We start from the raw sequence: 18,305 nt of genomic DNA, 5'->3' as shown, positions 1-18,305 counted from the left end.
TGAAATTACCTTATAGAGAGATAGATAGATAGATAGAGAGATAGATAGATATATAAGATATATGTTTCTTTATTGGTTTTAGTCATCTTCCAGACACCTCCAGTACTGATGTGCTTTTATGTGTTTACACAGGTTAATTAGACCTCAAAACATTGATATGGTTGACAAAGCAAGCCTACACTGACAGAGAAGGCCCCACAATTCATCAAACATGCAACAGGTAGGCTGTCACACAAAAACACTCAAACACAACTGTTTAATTGTCTGTATCCTCTGCTGCCTTGTGGTAACACCAACCCTGAATGTGAAGATATGTTGCTTATAAAAACATCCTTCATAAAAGGCTGAAATTGTTACATACTTTTAACCTGCATTGTATCTTGTCTGTGAAATGAATTAATGTACATTTGTAGTTGAACAATTCAACAGAATTTGCATTTCTCCCTTCTCCCATGGGTTTGTTGGGACAGGAGGAAAAAGTAAGCATCACTCCTGTCTTCAACTCTGTCTGCTCCTCTTCAGACCCTCTGTCCCTGCCTCAGTTAAGGAGGGTATCAGTGGCACTGACGGACAGCTCCAGGACACAAGGACAGCAAGAAATGGAGGAAGAGGACAGAAGAGCAGGAGATCAGCCTGAGACACGTAAGAGATCAGATCACTCTCTCTCACACCACACACACACACAGAAAAGCATATCAAGCCAACACCAGGCACCAATGCAGGATTGTCAGCAGGCCAGAGTGTGAATTACCCCACCATAATTGGGGGGTACTATTTAGAATCTTTGCTCGGACGCAGCATCGTTTCACAAACTATGGACGGGAAGACTGCTGGGCAAATTATGCGCAGTTCTTCTGTCACTCGTCTGATAATTTGCTGCGCAATTTATGAAGGAACTACGGACTGACAGAAAAAGAAAACAAACGTAAATCAGGAGGAAATACATGTTAAGTTGATCTGTTTGCATCTTTCCAGCGTGTGTTGCTGGCCTAGCCTATAGGGAAGAGTTATAATACCTGTAATATCTGTCAGCAGCTTGCTTGCCAGCGTTTCCTAGTAGGCCTACTTCGCAAAAGTTGTGAAATATAACCGCATATTTTTTGAATGTCGGCGACTGGCTAGCCTAGGCCTACATAAATAAAACGTGCGTTCATAATACCTGCGTGCTTGAGATGAAACCAGCTGTTTTCAGCAGGATTATGTGAGGAGGACTTGTCTCTGAATTAATTTAAAACGTCAATGGTTTTACAATGTTTCAGTCAAGCTTTGGTTGGTTTAGATACAACTGGTATGCAAAATGTAAAGTAGTGGATTCTCTTTAATTTGCTGTGCTGCATATGGGACAATAGATGCACATAGTAAATTATATAAAGTAGGCCTATTAAAATATTTAAATAGCTTAGTCTAACTTTGAAAAAAATATTAAAGGGAATCCAGTCCAGTGCACGCCTTTGGCAAGTAGCCTAGGCTACTACAGACACAGGTGAAGAACAGTCAGCCTCAGACAGAGCCAGACCCTAAAATTGGGCATAATTTATAGCTGTGAAGGTAATTCACACACAATTATTTTTCTTTCGCCAAAATATATTTGGTAACTTCCTTAGACATCCAAAATGGGGTGGGGGTTAAAATTAGTAGAAAAAAAAAAAACTATTGCATAACACAGTTTTAAGTTGTCGTATGTATCTTTTTGCTGTGGTATAGTCTTAATTTTTCTATTTAGATGTCTTGAAAAGGTCTTAAAAGTCTTTTAATTTGCTCTTGGAAAATGTGCAGATACCCTGTAAGAACATCATGTACACCTGCCAAAACCCCTCCACCAGCAGCCCGTCAAATGACCTTAGCAGCATTGTTTTCAAAACGATGAAAATGTTTGCACTTTATTGCACTTTGAGTTCTGTTCAGTTCTATTTTATATTTGTTGTAATTTTGTTTCTGCTTTGTTTGAATAAAAAATAGTCTTATTTCAACTCAATTGTGGTTAATCACTATGAAAATATAAAATGTTCTGGATGGATACCATCTGTGAAGTTAACCAAGAATGGTATATAATCTGCAGGGATTGTAGTGAAAACAGTAAAGGGTAAAAGTGTGGTTTCATGGGGTCCTTTAAAGGAGATTTCAAAATATTGACATATGTATCGTATATCGTGAAATTGAGAAAATGTATCGGGATATTCATTTTTTCCCATATCGCACAGCCCTATGTGCAACACACATACAAGGTCTAAACATGCAACAAACTGATAATCCGTAGGCTACAGAATATCTCATTGTTATTATATATCCAAAAGAGAACTGTCAACTCCCAAAAGTTAGAAGTTAAGTGCACTGAAACACCATTCTAATTACTAGTAAAGTACTTTACAATTACTAGTAATACCTTTACAAGAAGCCTATTGCCTATTTCATGAAATATTGATTTGGTTTATTTTTAGATTTCATAAGACCTGGAGCAGTGTTTCCCAGAGAATTGAATTCCATTTGTGGTGGTTGGTTTGCAGAATTAACTTGAATGCAACAGTTTTTAACAATTTAGCACAGCGTGGTTATGATGCTAACCAGATTTAAGCACAATTTAGTACAACCTGGAAAATCATTGTGTGGTGGTCAGTGTTGATATTGTGGTGGGCCGCCACAATTAAGTCAATGTATGGGAAACACTGTGGAGGTAAGACCCAACCCTCTCATATACTGTATAAACAGACACCAATTTTCCATTATAGTCTATGGTAGTCAGTGTCAAATCACCACAATTACTTGGAGATATGTAAAATCTGAGCAATATTTAATATGATTAAGGATACTATGAAAAACCATACTACCACAGAAGGACTACAGAGCGGTTACCTACAAGAATCCGATAACTAGAACAAGCTGGGTATCATCAACACTACAGTATCCTACAAATGAGTCACATATACACACATGCACAAATACAGATACACTTTTCCTTTTCATCATAGTGTCTCTGTGAATAAAATCAAATCCTAATTTCATTGAGATAGTATCAGGGTTCTCAGATGAAACTACATTTATCAAACTAAAAATATGAAATAATAGAATGTAAAAACAATACTAACCAATTAAAAACAACAACATTCAAATACTAGCATGTACTATTTAGCCTAGGCTACTTGGCTCTTTTTATGTTTCCACAGGTTTCACTGATGTTATGTAGGCGTAGCTATATCAGACCCTCTTGTGCATAACATAAAAACAGGATCTGTGCCAAACTCATTTCAGAAGGGCACAATAATTTATTCAAGATTAATTGAGAATGGACACCTAGGCTATGGAGTTCATCTTGGAAATGACTATCGATTTTACCTCACCACAATGTAAAGCTTGATTTAAATAGAGAATTATCTTGTTAACTAACCTTGGTAACTAACCAAGGTCCACTTTACTAGGTAAGTAGCCTGTAATTCAATGTACAGTATGAAGACGTGACATGAGTTATGAAAGAATAAACATGTTAATAAATGAAGGTTGTAAAATAATACATTTTCAACAAGCTAGACGTCTGCTAGTAACTTAAATTTACCCATGCATCAGTAGCAAACCGAATTTTGCCTAGGCTACTGGAGGAATTTACCTAGTGTTTTGTCATTCAATGCTGACACTTGCTTGAGAAGTTGAAGTCGTTCTCCATCTCTCCACTGTGAAAATAGGAGTTGACTTGTATTGTAGCCTAACTGTAAGGTTATTTTTCCACAATATCAGAAAAATGATCTGATCCCCCCAAAACTGATATTTCTGTCTCTTTGGGGGGTACTGGGTCTTCATTGCGGGGTATAGTACCCCCTGTAATTTGAACTATGCGGCAGGCCCCTCAGCCCATCTCACTAATGCACCTACAGTACAGTATGTGTTTTTTTCTTTTCTCTGTTATATAACCTTGTCTATGTACCTTGTCTGTTTGTCCCTGTAACAAAACTGTAAAGTGTCTTTGAGTGTTTAGAAAAGCGCTATAAAAATAAATGTATTATTATAGAAATAACTGTTTTATCTTTTTGTTGTTTATTTGTCAATGACATCCACGCAGACACACTGTCAAGCTTGATACAGTTAAAACATCTTGTGCTGAGAAACTGAAAAAGTCAGTGGTCCCTAGTCAGTCCCAGAACCCAGAGTCATATTAACTAGCTTATTAATAGTAACACACACACACACACAGACACACTCACTCACTCTCACACACAATGCCGGCGCTCAGCACACGCACATCATGCACTGCGCGTAGGGCACCAAGTGCCTGGGGGGGGGGCTACTAGTATAACTAACAAATGAAATATGTCTAAAGCATGTTAATATGCAAAAGCATTACAAAAGTAATATAGGCCTAGACCAAATTAGTCGAGAAAAAGGTTAATCTCCTGTGCGGCCCTCTCTCCAGCCCCCCTCCCCCACCTCCCAGTGGTCTGTTCGATTATGCCTCAATCCCAAATTTGGCAGACACCTTAGACATGGCCTGGAAAAGGCACTAACGGTGGGTTTCCACACAGCGAAACACCTCACGATTTTCGGCCAGCGAAATTTCGCCTCGGGGGGCGTGACGGCCAAACCGCTAACCATTTGACTGCAGTGTTTAGCCAGTGGTGGCAAGCGAGCTAATTAGGCTAATCAGCTAGTTCAAACGTTTAAATACTTAATGAAGATATCCAGGGGTCTTTATGCCTCGACTAAGTTGATGTTGCCTATAAGCCTATAAACAACAATTCATGTTCATAGAAACAACAAGGTCAATAAGACATAATATATTTCATACCTATGTTGCAGCATGTAGCCTAGCTGTCTAGCTAGGTTTACAATGCAATCCAATGTCCGAAAAATACTAGCATTTCGCCTGTCAGCTAGCTAAAAAGGTCGAGTGTTTAAACTAACATATATAGTGGTCTATTTAGTGGTGTATGTGCTCTGACTAAGTTTGTGTGACATATAAACCACACTTTGTGTTGATACAATTGCCAATGTTTGTTTAGAAACATTTTAATCACATACAAATTTTCGTGTTACAGCTCAGGTAGTCTCCGCCATCTTGGTCAGACTTTTTTGTAACTCCCGCCTCCAAACACAAAGACGCGGACCTGATTAGTTCTCGAATGGTCCTCATTTAAATAAAGTGAAACTTTCGCCAACTTTGTTTCGCCTCGAAAAAAGGTAAAAGAAGAGACAGCGGGATGATGCTCGCGCGTCACTTGCAGTTAAGACAATGTTTTAAATAAAAAATGTAAATAGTTTTGTAGCCCTTGCGTGTATGGATGTCTATGCTTATGCCAGGTAATAGGCCTACTACTACCGTCAATAAACTTTGTAACGTAAGCTCCTACTAGCCATGTTCATGTTCAAGTGTTACGTTGCAAATGATTGATGCTGGCTAGCTAGTTATTTTATGTTGTGGATATGGATATGGATTATGGGTTATATAATGCAATTCAACACTCTGCTGTTTTCTGTTAACGTTAGCAATCGGTGCATAAGACTAGCAATCCTTCCTCAGGTTGCTAGCTAGCAATGCTATTTCTGATTATGCTTAAACTGGGCTTGCTATTTCTTTTAGCCATCAGAAATATAGTCAGGTAACGTTAGCCTATTAGCCTAGTTTGCTTTGCTTTTCAGGACGCTTTTTTGGCGTTTGCTATCAATTATGATCAAACGATGTAATTGTGTAGTGAAAAAGTAACGCAACAAGTGACACTTTCTCAACGTAATGAAATGATGAGTGGGAAACGGCTCTTGGTAAGGTAAACTTCACCAAGCATTTGTACTTAGGACACCCAAATGGCTAGTGTCGGCCCTGCTCACACACACACACATTTACACCAACACACAGGGTTCTCTAATACATTCAGCCCAAAACTCAAAAGATATCTCTGCCGACATTAATTAAGGTCAGCTTCATGCCAGAGATTGGTTCCAATTATTGATTGTGTTGAATATGAGGACCAGGACACTGTAGCCCTGAAGAAAAAAAACACATTTTTGTGTATTCCCATCTTGTGTTATGTGTCTGTGTGTGTCTGTTATTAATAGATGGATGAACTGTGTGTTTTTTTTCATACAGGAACTCTGTACAGAAAATGTCTGATATAAAACAGGACAATTGTTAATATTTATGTAAGAATTATTGGTGATATGTGTTTTTTTTGGATACAACAGGAAATGGATCATCTCCTTCAGCCTCAGGATTATCAGCATCCACCTCCATCTCATGCATAGAGAAGACCAAGAAGTACTTCTGTTCTCTGTGTGGTAAAAGCTTCCACTTACGGTCTCAGTTTATGCTGCATCACTGTGCTCCCATAGCAAAGAAGCAACACTCCTGCTCCCAGTGTGGCAAGGGTTTCTTTGATGTGCGAAAACTCAAGTCACACCAGCACATTCACAGAGGAGAGAAGCAACACCACTGCACTCAGTGTGGCAAGAATTTCACTAGCGCCACATCTCTGAAGAGACACCAGCACATTCATACGGGAGAAAAGCCACACATCTGCGGTCTGTGTGGCAAGGGTTTTACAAGACGGTATCTTCTCAAACGACACCAGCACATTCACTCTGAGGAAAGGCCATACCATTGCAGTCACTGTGGCAAGAGTTTCACTCGAGGGGATCATCTAAAAGAGCATCAGCGCATTCATACAGGATTAAGGTCATACCGCTGGTCTCCATTTGGTAAGTTTCACCAAAGAGAATAATCTTGAGTTATGTCAGTGCACTCATATAGAAGAGGGTAGCACTTCATTCAAGATTGTACACATTTTACTAGGGCATACGATGTCATGGTGAAAAGTTGTAACACTGCATTGCAGTGTAGTCAGAGTTCGAATTAAGAGCATCATCTCAAACAACACTATGACATGTCTGTCTTTTCTTATACCCATTTTGTTTGCCCTGTTTATATGAAACAGGAAAAGGACCATCTCCTTTTTTGGGGTTTCCAGCATCCACCTCTATCTCACACAGAGAGAAATACAAAAGATACTCCTGTTTTCTGTGTGGCAAAGGCTTCCACTTATGGTCTCGGTTCCAGCTGCATCGCTATGCTCACATGATAAAGAAACAATACCCCTGCTTCAAATGTGGCGAGAATTTCCTTGTTGTGGCCGAACTCAGATCACACCAGCGCGTCCACATGGGTGGGAGACCACACCGCTGCACTCAATGTGGCAAGGGTTTTCCTATCAAGAGCACGCTCAACAGACACCAGCGAACTCACACAGGAGAAAGGCGTCACCTATGTGCTCAGTGTGGTAAGACGTTCACCAGAAAGCAACGTCTCGAAACACATCAGCAAAGGCATACAGGAGAAAGGCCATATGACTGCATTACATGTGGTATGAGTTTCTTCAAAAAGGATACTCTCAAACAACATCAACGCACTCACACAGGGGAGAAACCATACCATTGTACTCAGTGTAGCAAGAGTTTTGCGGATGGGAGTAGTCTCAAACAACACCAGCGTGTGCACACAGGAGAGAGGCCATACCACTGCATCATATGTGGCAAGAGTTTTACTAGAAGTAATCATCTCAAGCAACACTACCATGTTCACACAGGAAAGAAGCCATACCTTTGCACCGTGTGTGGCAAAAGTTATGCTAAAGGATGTAGTCTCAAACATCACCAACATATGCACACGAGAGAGAGGCTGTACCATTGCTCTCAGTGTGAAGCGAGTTTCACTGCGATGTCTAAACTCAATGAACACCAGTGCATTCATACAGGAGGGAAGCCATATAACTGCACTCTGTGTGGAAAAGGTTTCACCCGTCAAAGCGATGTTAATAGACACCAGCGTGTTCACACAGGAGAAAGGCCATATATTTGCGCACAGTGTGCCAAGAGCTTCACCAGAAAGGATCATCTCAAGAAGCATCGATGCCATCATGCAGGGGAAAGGCCATAGCACTGCGCTTTTAATTAGTTTAGTTTTAATTGAGGGCATCATCTTCAACAACACTGGCGCAGTTACTCACTGCTCCGAGTCTAATCCAGTGCAAATTTGACCACTCTGGTCGTGATCCCTTGTAGATCTGGCAACAGTTTGGCCATGATTCAGTACCATTCTGGTCCAGACCCAAAGAGAATGGTGTGCTGTGAGGGTCACTTTAAACCATTCATGTTTTGCTGGGGAGTCATTGTAAGTCATTCATGTTTTGCTGGGGAGTCATTGCAAACCATTCCTGTTTTTCCATACCTCTTTCAATAGTAAATTATTTTGTTTCTCTCCTGTTGTAGTGTCATGTAAGTTTGTCCATAATTAGATTATGTACATACATACATGCCTCATATATATATATATATATATATATATATATATATAGTATGTTAATGCCAATGTGGGGTCTATTTGAGTGTTACTGGGGCTTACTAAAAAGCGGTGGAAATGCATCATTTAAATGGAAAAGCTGGGGTGTAACACTGACATGTTTAAATCATATCCATTATGATCACAAGGATCACAATAACACCAGCCTACTCCCTACAGCATTCAATATTTTGTAGTTGTACCTTATCATTACACACATTTTGCATTGAGGCCGGGATATTTTGCCTGTCTCTAATTAACAGAAGTGTGGTTATAGTCTTTTGTAACCAGCCTGTATGAGAATGAAGAGTAATTATAGAGTACAAGGGTCCTATTATCTGCACGTGTCACTTGCTGAGAACAAGCCCCACACACCATGTGAACCCTTCAAGAAAGCCAGGCAGACACACCATGGGTAAATGTCACAATATTGATTTATTTCTGAGCATACACCATTATAATATAAATATAAAATATGTATTTTATTTTTAAAATTGGTGAGACATCATTATATCTGTGTTGAGACAACCATAGAAACAGTTTTATTTTAATTTCTACCAAAATTGGTAATGTATCTGTAACAAACGCTCATTATGGTGCCATTCTATAAGGTACAGAGAGAGAGAGAGAGAGACAGACAGACAGATAGAGAGAGAACAATATACCTCATCTGAACAAATTACAATGCAGCAGCAAATGGACCACTCTTTAGAAATAGCAGGAACATAAAGTCAAAACATATCTAGAATCACTGTACAAACAAGAAAACCCATTCACAGTGAATAAAACAAAGAAAAAAAATAAATAAAAATAAATAAAAATGAATGTAATGATGTTTCATTAAATAATAATTCTCTTCATTTATTTGTTGTTTTTTTTTTTTTTTTGGTATTTTAGGAATTTTAGTTGGTTCTCTTTTGTTTACATTTTGTTTTTAGTTTGCTTGTTTTTCGTTTATTTTCTTCGTTTGGTTCGACATGCTCTGGAGTTGCGGAAGTCAGAAAGAGAAGTACTGAGCGAACCACTCCTGCCGCTGGGCATCTGGGGAGGCTAGGGGTGACTCTTCTGTCTCAGGAGGGCTGAGAAGAAAAGGGAGGAGAGAGAGAGAGAGAGAAAGAAAGAGGGAGGGAGTGGAGAGAAATGCAAAGGGGGCACAGAAAGATAAGAAGATGAAAAGGGAACAGATGAGCAAAAAAGAAGGATGAATGCAAGAGAGGGAAGAGAAAGAGATGAAGGGTGGAAAGGACATAGAGAGAGAGAGAGAGAATCACAGGAACAGCAGTTAAACACGACAGCATAAAGGTGACCCATACTCATGCTAACAGATATTTTGCTCATTCCTGATTGTACTCCTGAGTGAGAGCCAAGATTTGAGTCAGTGCATTTGTGTGAGTGTACGTAGTGCACGTGACTACAGGACATTTTCCTGAATTCCTTCAGGCGTACACGTCTTCATTTTGTCTCTGAAATACTAGCAGCAGCACACCCTGCTCTTTTTTCATCTGCGTCTCAAGAGGTCTGGCTTCCAGCTGTGAGTCTCATTTTGTGCCTTTTCATTTGTGAGAAGTCCTTGCAAATACATTTCTTGTGCACCTACAAGTACATGAGGGAATATGTGTGTGTCAACTCTGCTGTGTCTGTATGTTGCATTGCTAGTGCCTAACACAAAATGACTTCACTGAAATGAGTTAATGCTTTTATTAGGTATAAAATGTTAAGTCTTCAGAGGCCCTGTGTGAAGCCGTGTCATTGATTTCTCATCTCTCTCTCTCTCAATCTGTCTGGTCTACTGGTGGACTGAGATGGTCAGACGCCGCTCGACCTCTCAATGCTCGTTCGTGAACGTCCACCAGCCGCTCACAGTCATGGGCAGACGCCTGCCCAAGAAGGGCCTCAGTTCATCCAGTCTGAAGAACAGAGAAGAGTGGGAGAGGGTGAGGCTGGTCAGAGCTTATAAACTGAAATAAATCATGTGTCAGTAGAGCTGACCCAAAGGTGGGAAGGGGTGAACAGTTGACTACATACTAAGGGCTTTTGAGGTGTTTGAGAAGTTAAAAAAATGTGTAAAACCTCAACTGTGGATCACTTGGGTTAATTTTGTTCCCCTGCCTGCCAATAGACCATTTGTCCCCAAAGAGTTTTATTCAATCTTGAGCAAGGCTCTGTAATGAAGGATTAAAACAATGAAAAAAACTGTGCCTGAGTTTATGAGAAGATTCCAAAGTTGTCCTATCTAGTTCTAAATCCTAAATAGCCTAACCCACACCTGGATTCAGACACGGTGCCTGAGAAGTTGAATTCCTTACCCACAGCACGTCTAGCATCTCTGCTGCTTATTATTTGAGCAAACCCTTTTCAGGGGTAACCGTGCAAATGGCTGATTAAGGATTTGATATCCTCAAATAAAATTCCTGGGTTTTAATTTAGTTTAGGATAAATAGCAGTGTGGACTATGTGCTGCAGGCTTATAATGTAATTTTGTTTGCGCATACGCGTGTGTGCCACTAGTCTGTCTGCGATGTAGGCCTACGATGAGAATGTTATCAGCTGAAGTGTCGGAGATGCTGTCGTCTATAAGCAGTGAAAACAAAAGACAGGCAAAATTACCATCCAGGCTCTGCTACAAAGAAAAAGAAAAGCTTCTGAATGCATTAGGAGCCATTTTCATTCTGACAGGCAGCCGCCGTCGGCTGAAGTGCCTGTCACGGACTGAGGAATGCTCGCCCATTTTCAATGTATTGAAATGCACGGGGCGCCTATCGTTTCATAAATCACGGCCACGCTCAGGAGTCTTGACGTGCTCCGGTGTTCGGTTGTTCGAGACCCCATGGCGCTTGTACTTGTGTCTTTTAGAATTCTCTGCCATCGTCGGTTTTCCTGACTGTTCCTCTTGAAGTACAACTTTCACTGCTAGCCTCAAAGTTTTTTTCTTTCCTTATTTTCTCTCTCTCTCTCTCTCTCTCTCACTCTCTCTCTCAAGCCCAGATGATTTCCATAGCAGTCAAACCCCGCTCGCCTCAGAAATGCTTTCATTTCCACCAAACTCAATTTGGTACTCAATTGAGCTTGCATCTCTCCGGGTGTTTTTTTTTTTGTTTTTTTTCATCATCAGGAGCCGCTACCTGAGCTGGACCGAATGGCTTGAACTTCATAAGCGTGCTTATAGCAGAGTAATTGAACTGCGAGCGCTCTGTGGCTTACCAATGAAGGAGCAGATGGGGAGTGCTCCTGCATTACTGTGGATGCTGGCTTGTGAACCGAAATGCACAGACTTGGGAGAGGGTTGCACTGTGTTGCTATGGCTGACGCTGCCTCGTGTGTTGTGTGGTGATAATGCATGTGTGATTTCGCAGTCAACACACAGGTCTCTGTCAACTGTCATGCTCTCTGAAACACAAACATCTCTTCCTCAGCCTTGGGTGTGATGTGTGAGTGTGTGTGGACCTTAGTTTTTCTGCCTGTTTTGTCTATGCTTGAATCACTATGTGTTTCCTGTATGTGCATATATACACATATACATCTATGAAGATGTACTGTTTATGTGTTGATGTGTGGATGTGTTGCTTCTTCATGCACTGATTATATTCACATGCTGATGTCCGTGCATTGTGATTGTGTACATCTTGTGTCTGTGACCATGGGTTTGGCTGTCTCTGTGTGTGTGTGTGTGTCTCTGCTCAGCCGAGTAGAAAACCAGGTCACCTTGGCAAGGGTTGAGACAGACAGGCGGGGTGTGTGAAGTAGTGTGTGTATGTATGTGTGTGTGTGTGTGTGTGTGTGTGTGTGGTGGTGGGGGGGGGGTTAGGGTGGAGGGTGACCAAGGCGGCGCGCCTGCAACTGATCCACATTCATGACAGCATGCAGCAAGGACAAGAGCAGCAGCCGGCGTACAAATGCACACGCACACACACCCACACACCCACACACATGTGCACACATACAGTACACGTGCACACACAACGTCACATGCATCAGCAGCAGTAGCACCCAGGGAAGATCACAGGAGTTGTCCGAGACAAATATACACAGCGGAGCAGCTCGGCAGATCTGGCTTTAAGCGGTTTTAGTTATGTAGTGGTATTATATTCAGCTATGTCTGTCAGTGCAGACCCAGAGGTACTATAGCTATTAAACTACTATTAAATTAAATTACTTGGCCTGAGTTTCAGTCTGTCCTTGGGTCATTTATTTTTTGTTGTTTCACCCCTTAAAATCCGTCATCCCTTGAAAATACGACTTGATAAGCCAGATCTGTGCTCTCAAAAAACAATAAAGCAAAACAAAACAAAAAACACATTCAGCAAACACAATCCACAACATGTCTTGTAAAGCGAAACGTCAGGAGTTTTATTGATGGATAAAAAGCAAAATGCTGCCTCAAGCAAGCAAACAGTACAAACATCCATATGTACAGGCACCAAAGCACACCACACAAAAATGATATATCAGCAACATACATCATTTCAAGTTTTACAAGCTCCACAAAACAACAAGTACAACAAGTGCATTTCAATATACAGTACAAAGGATAAAACACTGTATCCCCAAAATGAGAGCAGGTTAGCCATATACATTCAGTAGAGTTTATGGGAATGAGAGGGTTAACAGCAGCCATTCCAATGACCGAGCCCAGCAGCCTGAATGAGTTGTATAACTTCCAGCACAGACACAGATGAGCACAATGAACCAGGACAACACACACGAGAGAAACACACACGAGACAGCAGACCAACGGACAGCTGGTGGCCATTCAACATGCTCCCTTTTTGCATTCCAAGGCCATTTCCAAAAAAAAAAAAAAAACATAGATTTATATAAATATATTTCATTTAAAAAGGCTTCAGTTATGTGGACGAGTCATACACCAGCTAGCATAAGTGTTTGTCCTCTACATAAGCCCTTTGAAAGGAGTTCAGCAGAGACATCCCTTCTGTTCAAGCTTTTAGAAAGAAACTGAACTGGCAGGGTGTTGGGGTAGACAGGGGCAGCAGTGTGTGTGTGTGTATGTGTGTGTGTGTATGTGTGTGTGTGTGAGAGAGATGGGGGCGCTTGAATATGCTGACAACGTGCGGCCAGAGACTGGCAGGGAGCACCCACTCCATCAATCTCCGATCGTTGCCCTCTCGGGACGCCAGCGCAGGGTGCCAAGAGGGTTCGAGGAGGAGGAGGAGGAGAGAGAGAGGAAGAGAGAATGTCCCATTCCTCCTCAGATGGAATGTTAATGGCAGGGGAGAGCTGTCCCCGGCTAGGCCGTCTATCTGACAGAAGAGGCCCACGGTCATCTGTCATTTGCACTAATTGCTGTTTTGGCGGAGATCGTTTTGTCATTTTCTTCTTATAAGACAAAAAAAGTGAGAAAAAAAACGAAAAAAAAAAAAAAACAATTCCCTGTCCCTTATTTATCCAAGGTGAGTCTGGGATATGGTTGTCTCGTTTCTGTACCACTTAAGCAATCGGCCTGAGTTTTGCTTTATCAGTGTTTTATGGCTGAAAAGAAGGGATGCCAATGCTGCTTCCAGAAAATTGTATGAACGTTCAAAAAGAAAACAAAAATTATATATATATATTAGTAGAGAAAAACAAAAATAACAGAAATGCTGTTTTTGCATCCATATCTTTAAGCCAGGCCCCCACAGGAGAGTTAGTCGTGCGTGTAAACGTATCCATGTGAGATCCTCTATGTGTGTATATTTGTGTGTAAGTGGGAGGTGTTGATGACTGAGCATCTAGCATGAAGTGGAGTGGGGTAGGTGGGGTAGGTGGGATGGGTTGGGTGGGTGGGGTCGAGGCGGAGCTCACCTCGTGAATTTCTTGGGCTCGTTTGGGGGGGTTGGCGGGGGCAGGAGCTTGCTCGAGTTCAGGTCGAGCTGGTGGACAGGGGAGTTGGGGATGGGCTCCAGGCGGGTAGGCCCTCCGCCTCTTTCCCCCCCTCCACCTCCTCCACCGCCCCCACCCCCTCCACCCCCACCACCGGGCCCCGTCCCTGTAGCCTCCAGCGCCCGCAGGTTCGGGGAGCTGCTGAATCGGCTTGCCGATTTCTCATTCTTTCTCTTTTGCTACGAGAGGAAGGGACAGCAGGAAGGAAGGAGGACACAGGAGAAAAAAAAAAAGAAGAAAAAAAAAGGAGTTGGGAGAGGGGTGTTGTTGAGAGCGACTCCACGTGGCAAGACTTAAACAGCATAGCTCTCAGTCTGTTTCTATGTTAGCAACATCACTGATCTCTCTATCGCTCTCTCTTATGAGGATGAGTTGATGTTATAGGTCAAGAAAAAGGTCAAGCTCGCACCAAACATGTCAGTGGGCAGCCACGACTGTTCACAGCAACTCACCAAAATGATAACATGAGTCAAAAAGGAGATGTGTTAATAAGAGTAGGCTACTGAAAAAAAACAAATGTTCATACAATGGCTTGGAAAGCAAAGAACTGGATGTCTACACAGGCACATTGAAGACTCAAACACACACACAAACACACGTAAACTCACATACATGTACAGGAACCACACCACACATATATGTAACACTGAACCAAATATTGGAAGTTATAGAACTTGGATGATGTCAACAGTTAATACATTGACCATGCAGAGTGATCAGTGTGACTTAAGACAGGGGATTGCCGTGGCAACACTGGGATGGGACACTGAGTGGTCTTGGCTTTTTTTTTTTTTTTGGACATTGCAATCCCATGGACATGGCGACACCTCGTCTCAATCCTGTGTTTGAGGGCTGACGCAACGAGCCGTAGACATGACCCACCAGATGTCAAAGCGTAAAAAAAACAAAAGAATCAGTTTCACCTCGTAGCAGCATAGCACCACTCGCATTTACTGGCTGCTATGTCACGAGATGAGACGGTGACAGTCTCCAGGGGTGTGAATATTTCTCATCAGACATCAGACAGATGCCTATTAGGCCATCCTGGGCTATCAGCAGCATCATGTCATCTGATGCGTGATGTCTACTGCACGGTTGTGTCAGCCAAGTAAGGTGGGTGGCGTTCAGGTTCAAGTGTTAACGTGAAAGGCAACTTGTGATGAAGGTGGAGTTCATAACTCCGAAAAGCCAGTCGAGTTAGTATGGCCTGGATTGGCATGCTCCAGATGGGATGGGGCTGAGTGTTCTTCTGGCTCTCACTAAAAATATACTGCATCTTTCTGGGACTTAGTATGCTGCTATCTCTGTTCACTATGAGTCCATTAGGTGTGTGGTAACAAGGAGAGAACTTAGACCTGCTGAGTGTGCACAGAACTGGCCTTCCGTCTCCAGGCAGAAGGGGCTAAGAGGCAGGCCATTATCTTACCTTGATGAGGGGGTTTATTACGCCTACGTTGGGGTTTGCGTTGAACACTTTGTTGAAGTTGGTCTCCCGGTTCACTAACTCCAGCTGATAGAACTTTTTGTCATCCTGTCGACAGTGGGTGTGGGGTGTGGGGGGAGAGGAAGGAGACAGCGATTACACTCTCTTAGGCAATTCATCAACTTGGCACGCATACATGTCAAAAAAAAAAAGAGAAGACAACAGATAAAACTTGCTCGTATTTCTTGGCCAATCATCTTTCAATGCTTGTTGTTGAGGGCACATTGGCTCTCTCTGGCACCATATTATAAATGATAGCGTCCAGACTGAGGAGGCCCAATAGAATTAACTGCACGGTCGGCTGATCCATGCGGAGCGAAGGGCGACCGCTGGGAGGGCCGGGTGAAGGAGAGCCCACGCTGTGGCGACAACGTTGCTGCTCCCTCTGATGCCCAGCTCCAGCTCACTGCACCAGACTGTGTGTGTGTGTGTGTGTGTGTGGTGGGGGGGGGGGCAATTTCCCTCTCTCACACGAATAGTGTAACTTATGGAAAACTAATACGCTATAATATTTTCGCTTTACTCACACTTGGTGTAGTAGTAGTATAGTACTATGCTATACTATTTTCATATACTAAACTATAATACACCACTAAACTGTAATATACTGCACTATGCTATACCATATTATACGATACAATAGTATAGTATAGTATAGTATAGTATAGTATAGCATAGTGCAGTATATTACAGTTTAGTGGTGCATTATAGTTTAGTATATGTAAATAGTATATTATAGCAATAGTAGTACAGTAGTGATAATATCCATGGTACTAACTATATTATCATATTCTACAAACAGAAAGTATTCAGACCCCCTCACATATTTTACATTTTGTGGCTGTCCACTGTCCCCATCCAACCTGGCTAAGTTTGAGAGGAACTATAGAGAAAATGGCAGAAAATTCCTTAACCCTGGTGTGTAAAGATTGTTGAGTCAAACCCAAGAAGACTCAAGGCTCTAATCGATGCCAAAGGTCTGAGTAAAGTGTCTGAATAATGTCAATGTGATATTTGTATTCCTTGTCGATGAAGTTCATATTAAAGTTAATTTACTTTGTCTTATAGGGTATTGAGTATAGATTGTACAGAGAGAAAATTAATTCAAACGACTGCAAGGCTGCAACAAACCAAAATGTGAAGGAAGTCAATGGGTCTAAATGCTTCTTCAATGTGCTGTACACTGTACGTATGCCAATAGTAACACTGGTAGTCCAGTAGCCATCAATGACCTGAGCAGAGCAGAGCACTCACCACCAGCTTCTTGACCAGCGACTCCCGCTCCGTCACCATGTCCTTCAGCTCCGCAATCATCTGCAGATCCTCTGGACGGCTCTCGCGGTTCCGGAACTTATCCTCGGTGCCTTCCAACCTGAGGGAGAGAGTGGGAGAGAGCACAGAAAGTGGAGCGTCCGTTAACGCCGGCACGTCCTGCTGCAGTGAGGCGCTCCAGTGAGGCGCTCCTGCTGGTCTATTAGAAACGGCAGCTCCAATGGAAAACAACAAAAAACACCTGCTAATCCAGACAATTTAGATACCAAGCTAAAAGGGAGCTACAGGCTAGCTGTTCGTTTCTTGGTGTTTTATGCCCGCAATGTTGTCTTCAAGGCAGCGCTGCCTGGAAGGCACTATGGTTAGGCATGGGTTAAGGTTAGGGTTAGGGTAAGGGTTAGGTTTAGGATAAGGTGCCTTTAAGTCGACGGTGGCAGCGCTGCCTGGAAGATAACATTGGGGGCATAAAACACCATCGAGCTAACTGGTCTAACCCACTTCCAGTCAATTATGCTAAGCTAGGCTAACGGTGTCAGACAGAGAAGAGAATGGTATATATCCTCTTATCTGACTCTGGGGTAGACGGTAAATAAATACATTTCCAAAAACGTTGGCATGTTTCTTTAATTAAAAACGCATAGAATGAGGAGTTTGTCTATGCTGGGAGGGCCTCTGTTAGATCCACCTTTGCAAATGAGGCACATTATGTCACATAATCAAAGTGAAACATGCTGTTTTTCCCCCTAAGCCTGAGAGAGAACCCATTTAACGCTGCCGAGTGTCTTCACTTTGATGACTTTCTGCCATTTCACTCCAATCAACGTTGGCACATCAACACACTCCTTCACACACACACACACACACTGCTCACTCACCTCCCACAAAAAAGGCTGCTAAATTATCATGATAAAGGGCTCCGGGGGCCTTTTTAATTACACACGTGTATCGTCGTTAATAGTTTTTTCTTCTAACATCGCCAGGAAATGAATGAGGATCCAAAGAAATCAATAGCTATTACAACTTTTTGCCAGTAAGAGCTGGGATTGATGCGTGGCTTAATGTCAAAAAGGAAGATGTTCTTTCTGTAGTTGTTGAAGCATGAATCCATCAGCAAGGCCTGAGAGTTGTGTACAATCAAAGAGGGAAGAAGACTTAGAAGCCATTTTTAAAAGAAAAAAACTTCTTAGCCCTGAAAACTTCTTTCATCTATCCAATGCACGCATCTTTCTGTCTGTACCTATGATGTGTTTTATAAACACTTGATGTTTTTTTCTTTGATGTTAATTCTGAGTTTGTTGGGTGTTTGTGAAGAGTAAAACCGTTTCTTTGTGGTAAGTTTTTGTATTGCATTACATTTTTTCG

The 18,305-nt window shown here is 42.0% G+C and overlaps 2 protein-coding genes across 7 annotated transcripts in view; one reads left to right on the top strand and one right to left on the bottom strand.

The window, feature by feature from the left end:
• The window catches only part of LOC121712053 (zinc finger protein 501-like), a 32,057-nt gene extending 22,927 nt beyond the window's left edge, over positions 1-9,130 (top strand). For 3 of the 4 annotated variants that reach the window (XM_042096009.1, XM_042096010.1, XM_042096012.1), the window contains 4 exons: positions 133-220; positions 471-642; positions 6,163-6,675; positions 6,912-9,130. In XM_042096009.1, the coding sequence (XP_041951943.1) occupies positions 212-220; positions 471-642; positions 6,163-6,675; positions 6,912-7,909 (1,692 nt within the window). In that variant the 5' untranslated portion in view covers positions 133-211 and the 3' untranslated portion in view covers positions 7,910-9,130. The remainder of the gene's footprint in view (positions 1-132; positions 221-470; positions 643-6,162; positions 6,676-6,911) is intronic. The other variant, XM_042096014.1, reaches the window with a different exon arrangement.
• Positions 9,131-9,180: 50 nt separating this feature from the next.
• fam184ab (family with sequence similarity 184 member Ab) overlaps positions 9,181-18,305 on the bottom strand; it is a 133,665-nt gene continuing 124,540 nt past the window's right edge. The window contains exons 16-19 of one of the 3 annotated variants that reach the window (XM_042095995.1): positions 16,926-17,043; positions 15,615-15,719; positions 14,111-14,367; positions 9,181-9,390 (exon numbers count right to left, since the gene is read on the bottom strand). In XM_042095995.1, the coding sequence (XP_041951929.1) occupies positions 9,309-9,390; positions 14,111-14,367; positions 15,615-15,719; positions 16,926-17,043 (562 nt within the window). In that variant the 3' untranslated portion in view covers positions 9,181-9,308. Of the gene's footprint in view, positions 9,391-9,861; positions 10,219-14,110; positions 14,368-15,614; positions 15,720-16,925; positions 17,044-18,305 lie in introns of those variants that run through there. The other 2 variants (XM_042095996.1, XM_042095998.1) reach the window with 2 other exon arrangements.

Source organism: Alosa sapidissima, chromosome 6, assembly GCF_018492685.1.
Source record: "Alosa sapidissima isolate fAloSap1 chromosome 6, fAloSap1.pri, whole genome shotgun sequence".
Taxonomy (NCBI): Eukaryota; Metazoa; Chordata; class Actinopteri; order Clupeiformes; family Clupeidae; genus Alosa; species Alosa sapidissima.
The sequence above is the reverse complement of the archived record's forward strand: the minus strand, read 5'-3'. Positions and strand labels throughout refer to the sequence as shown.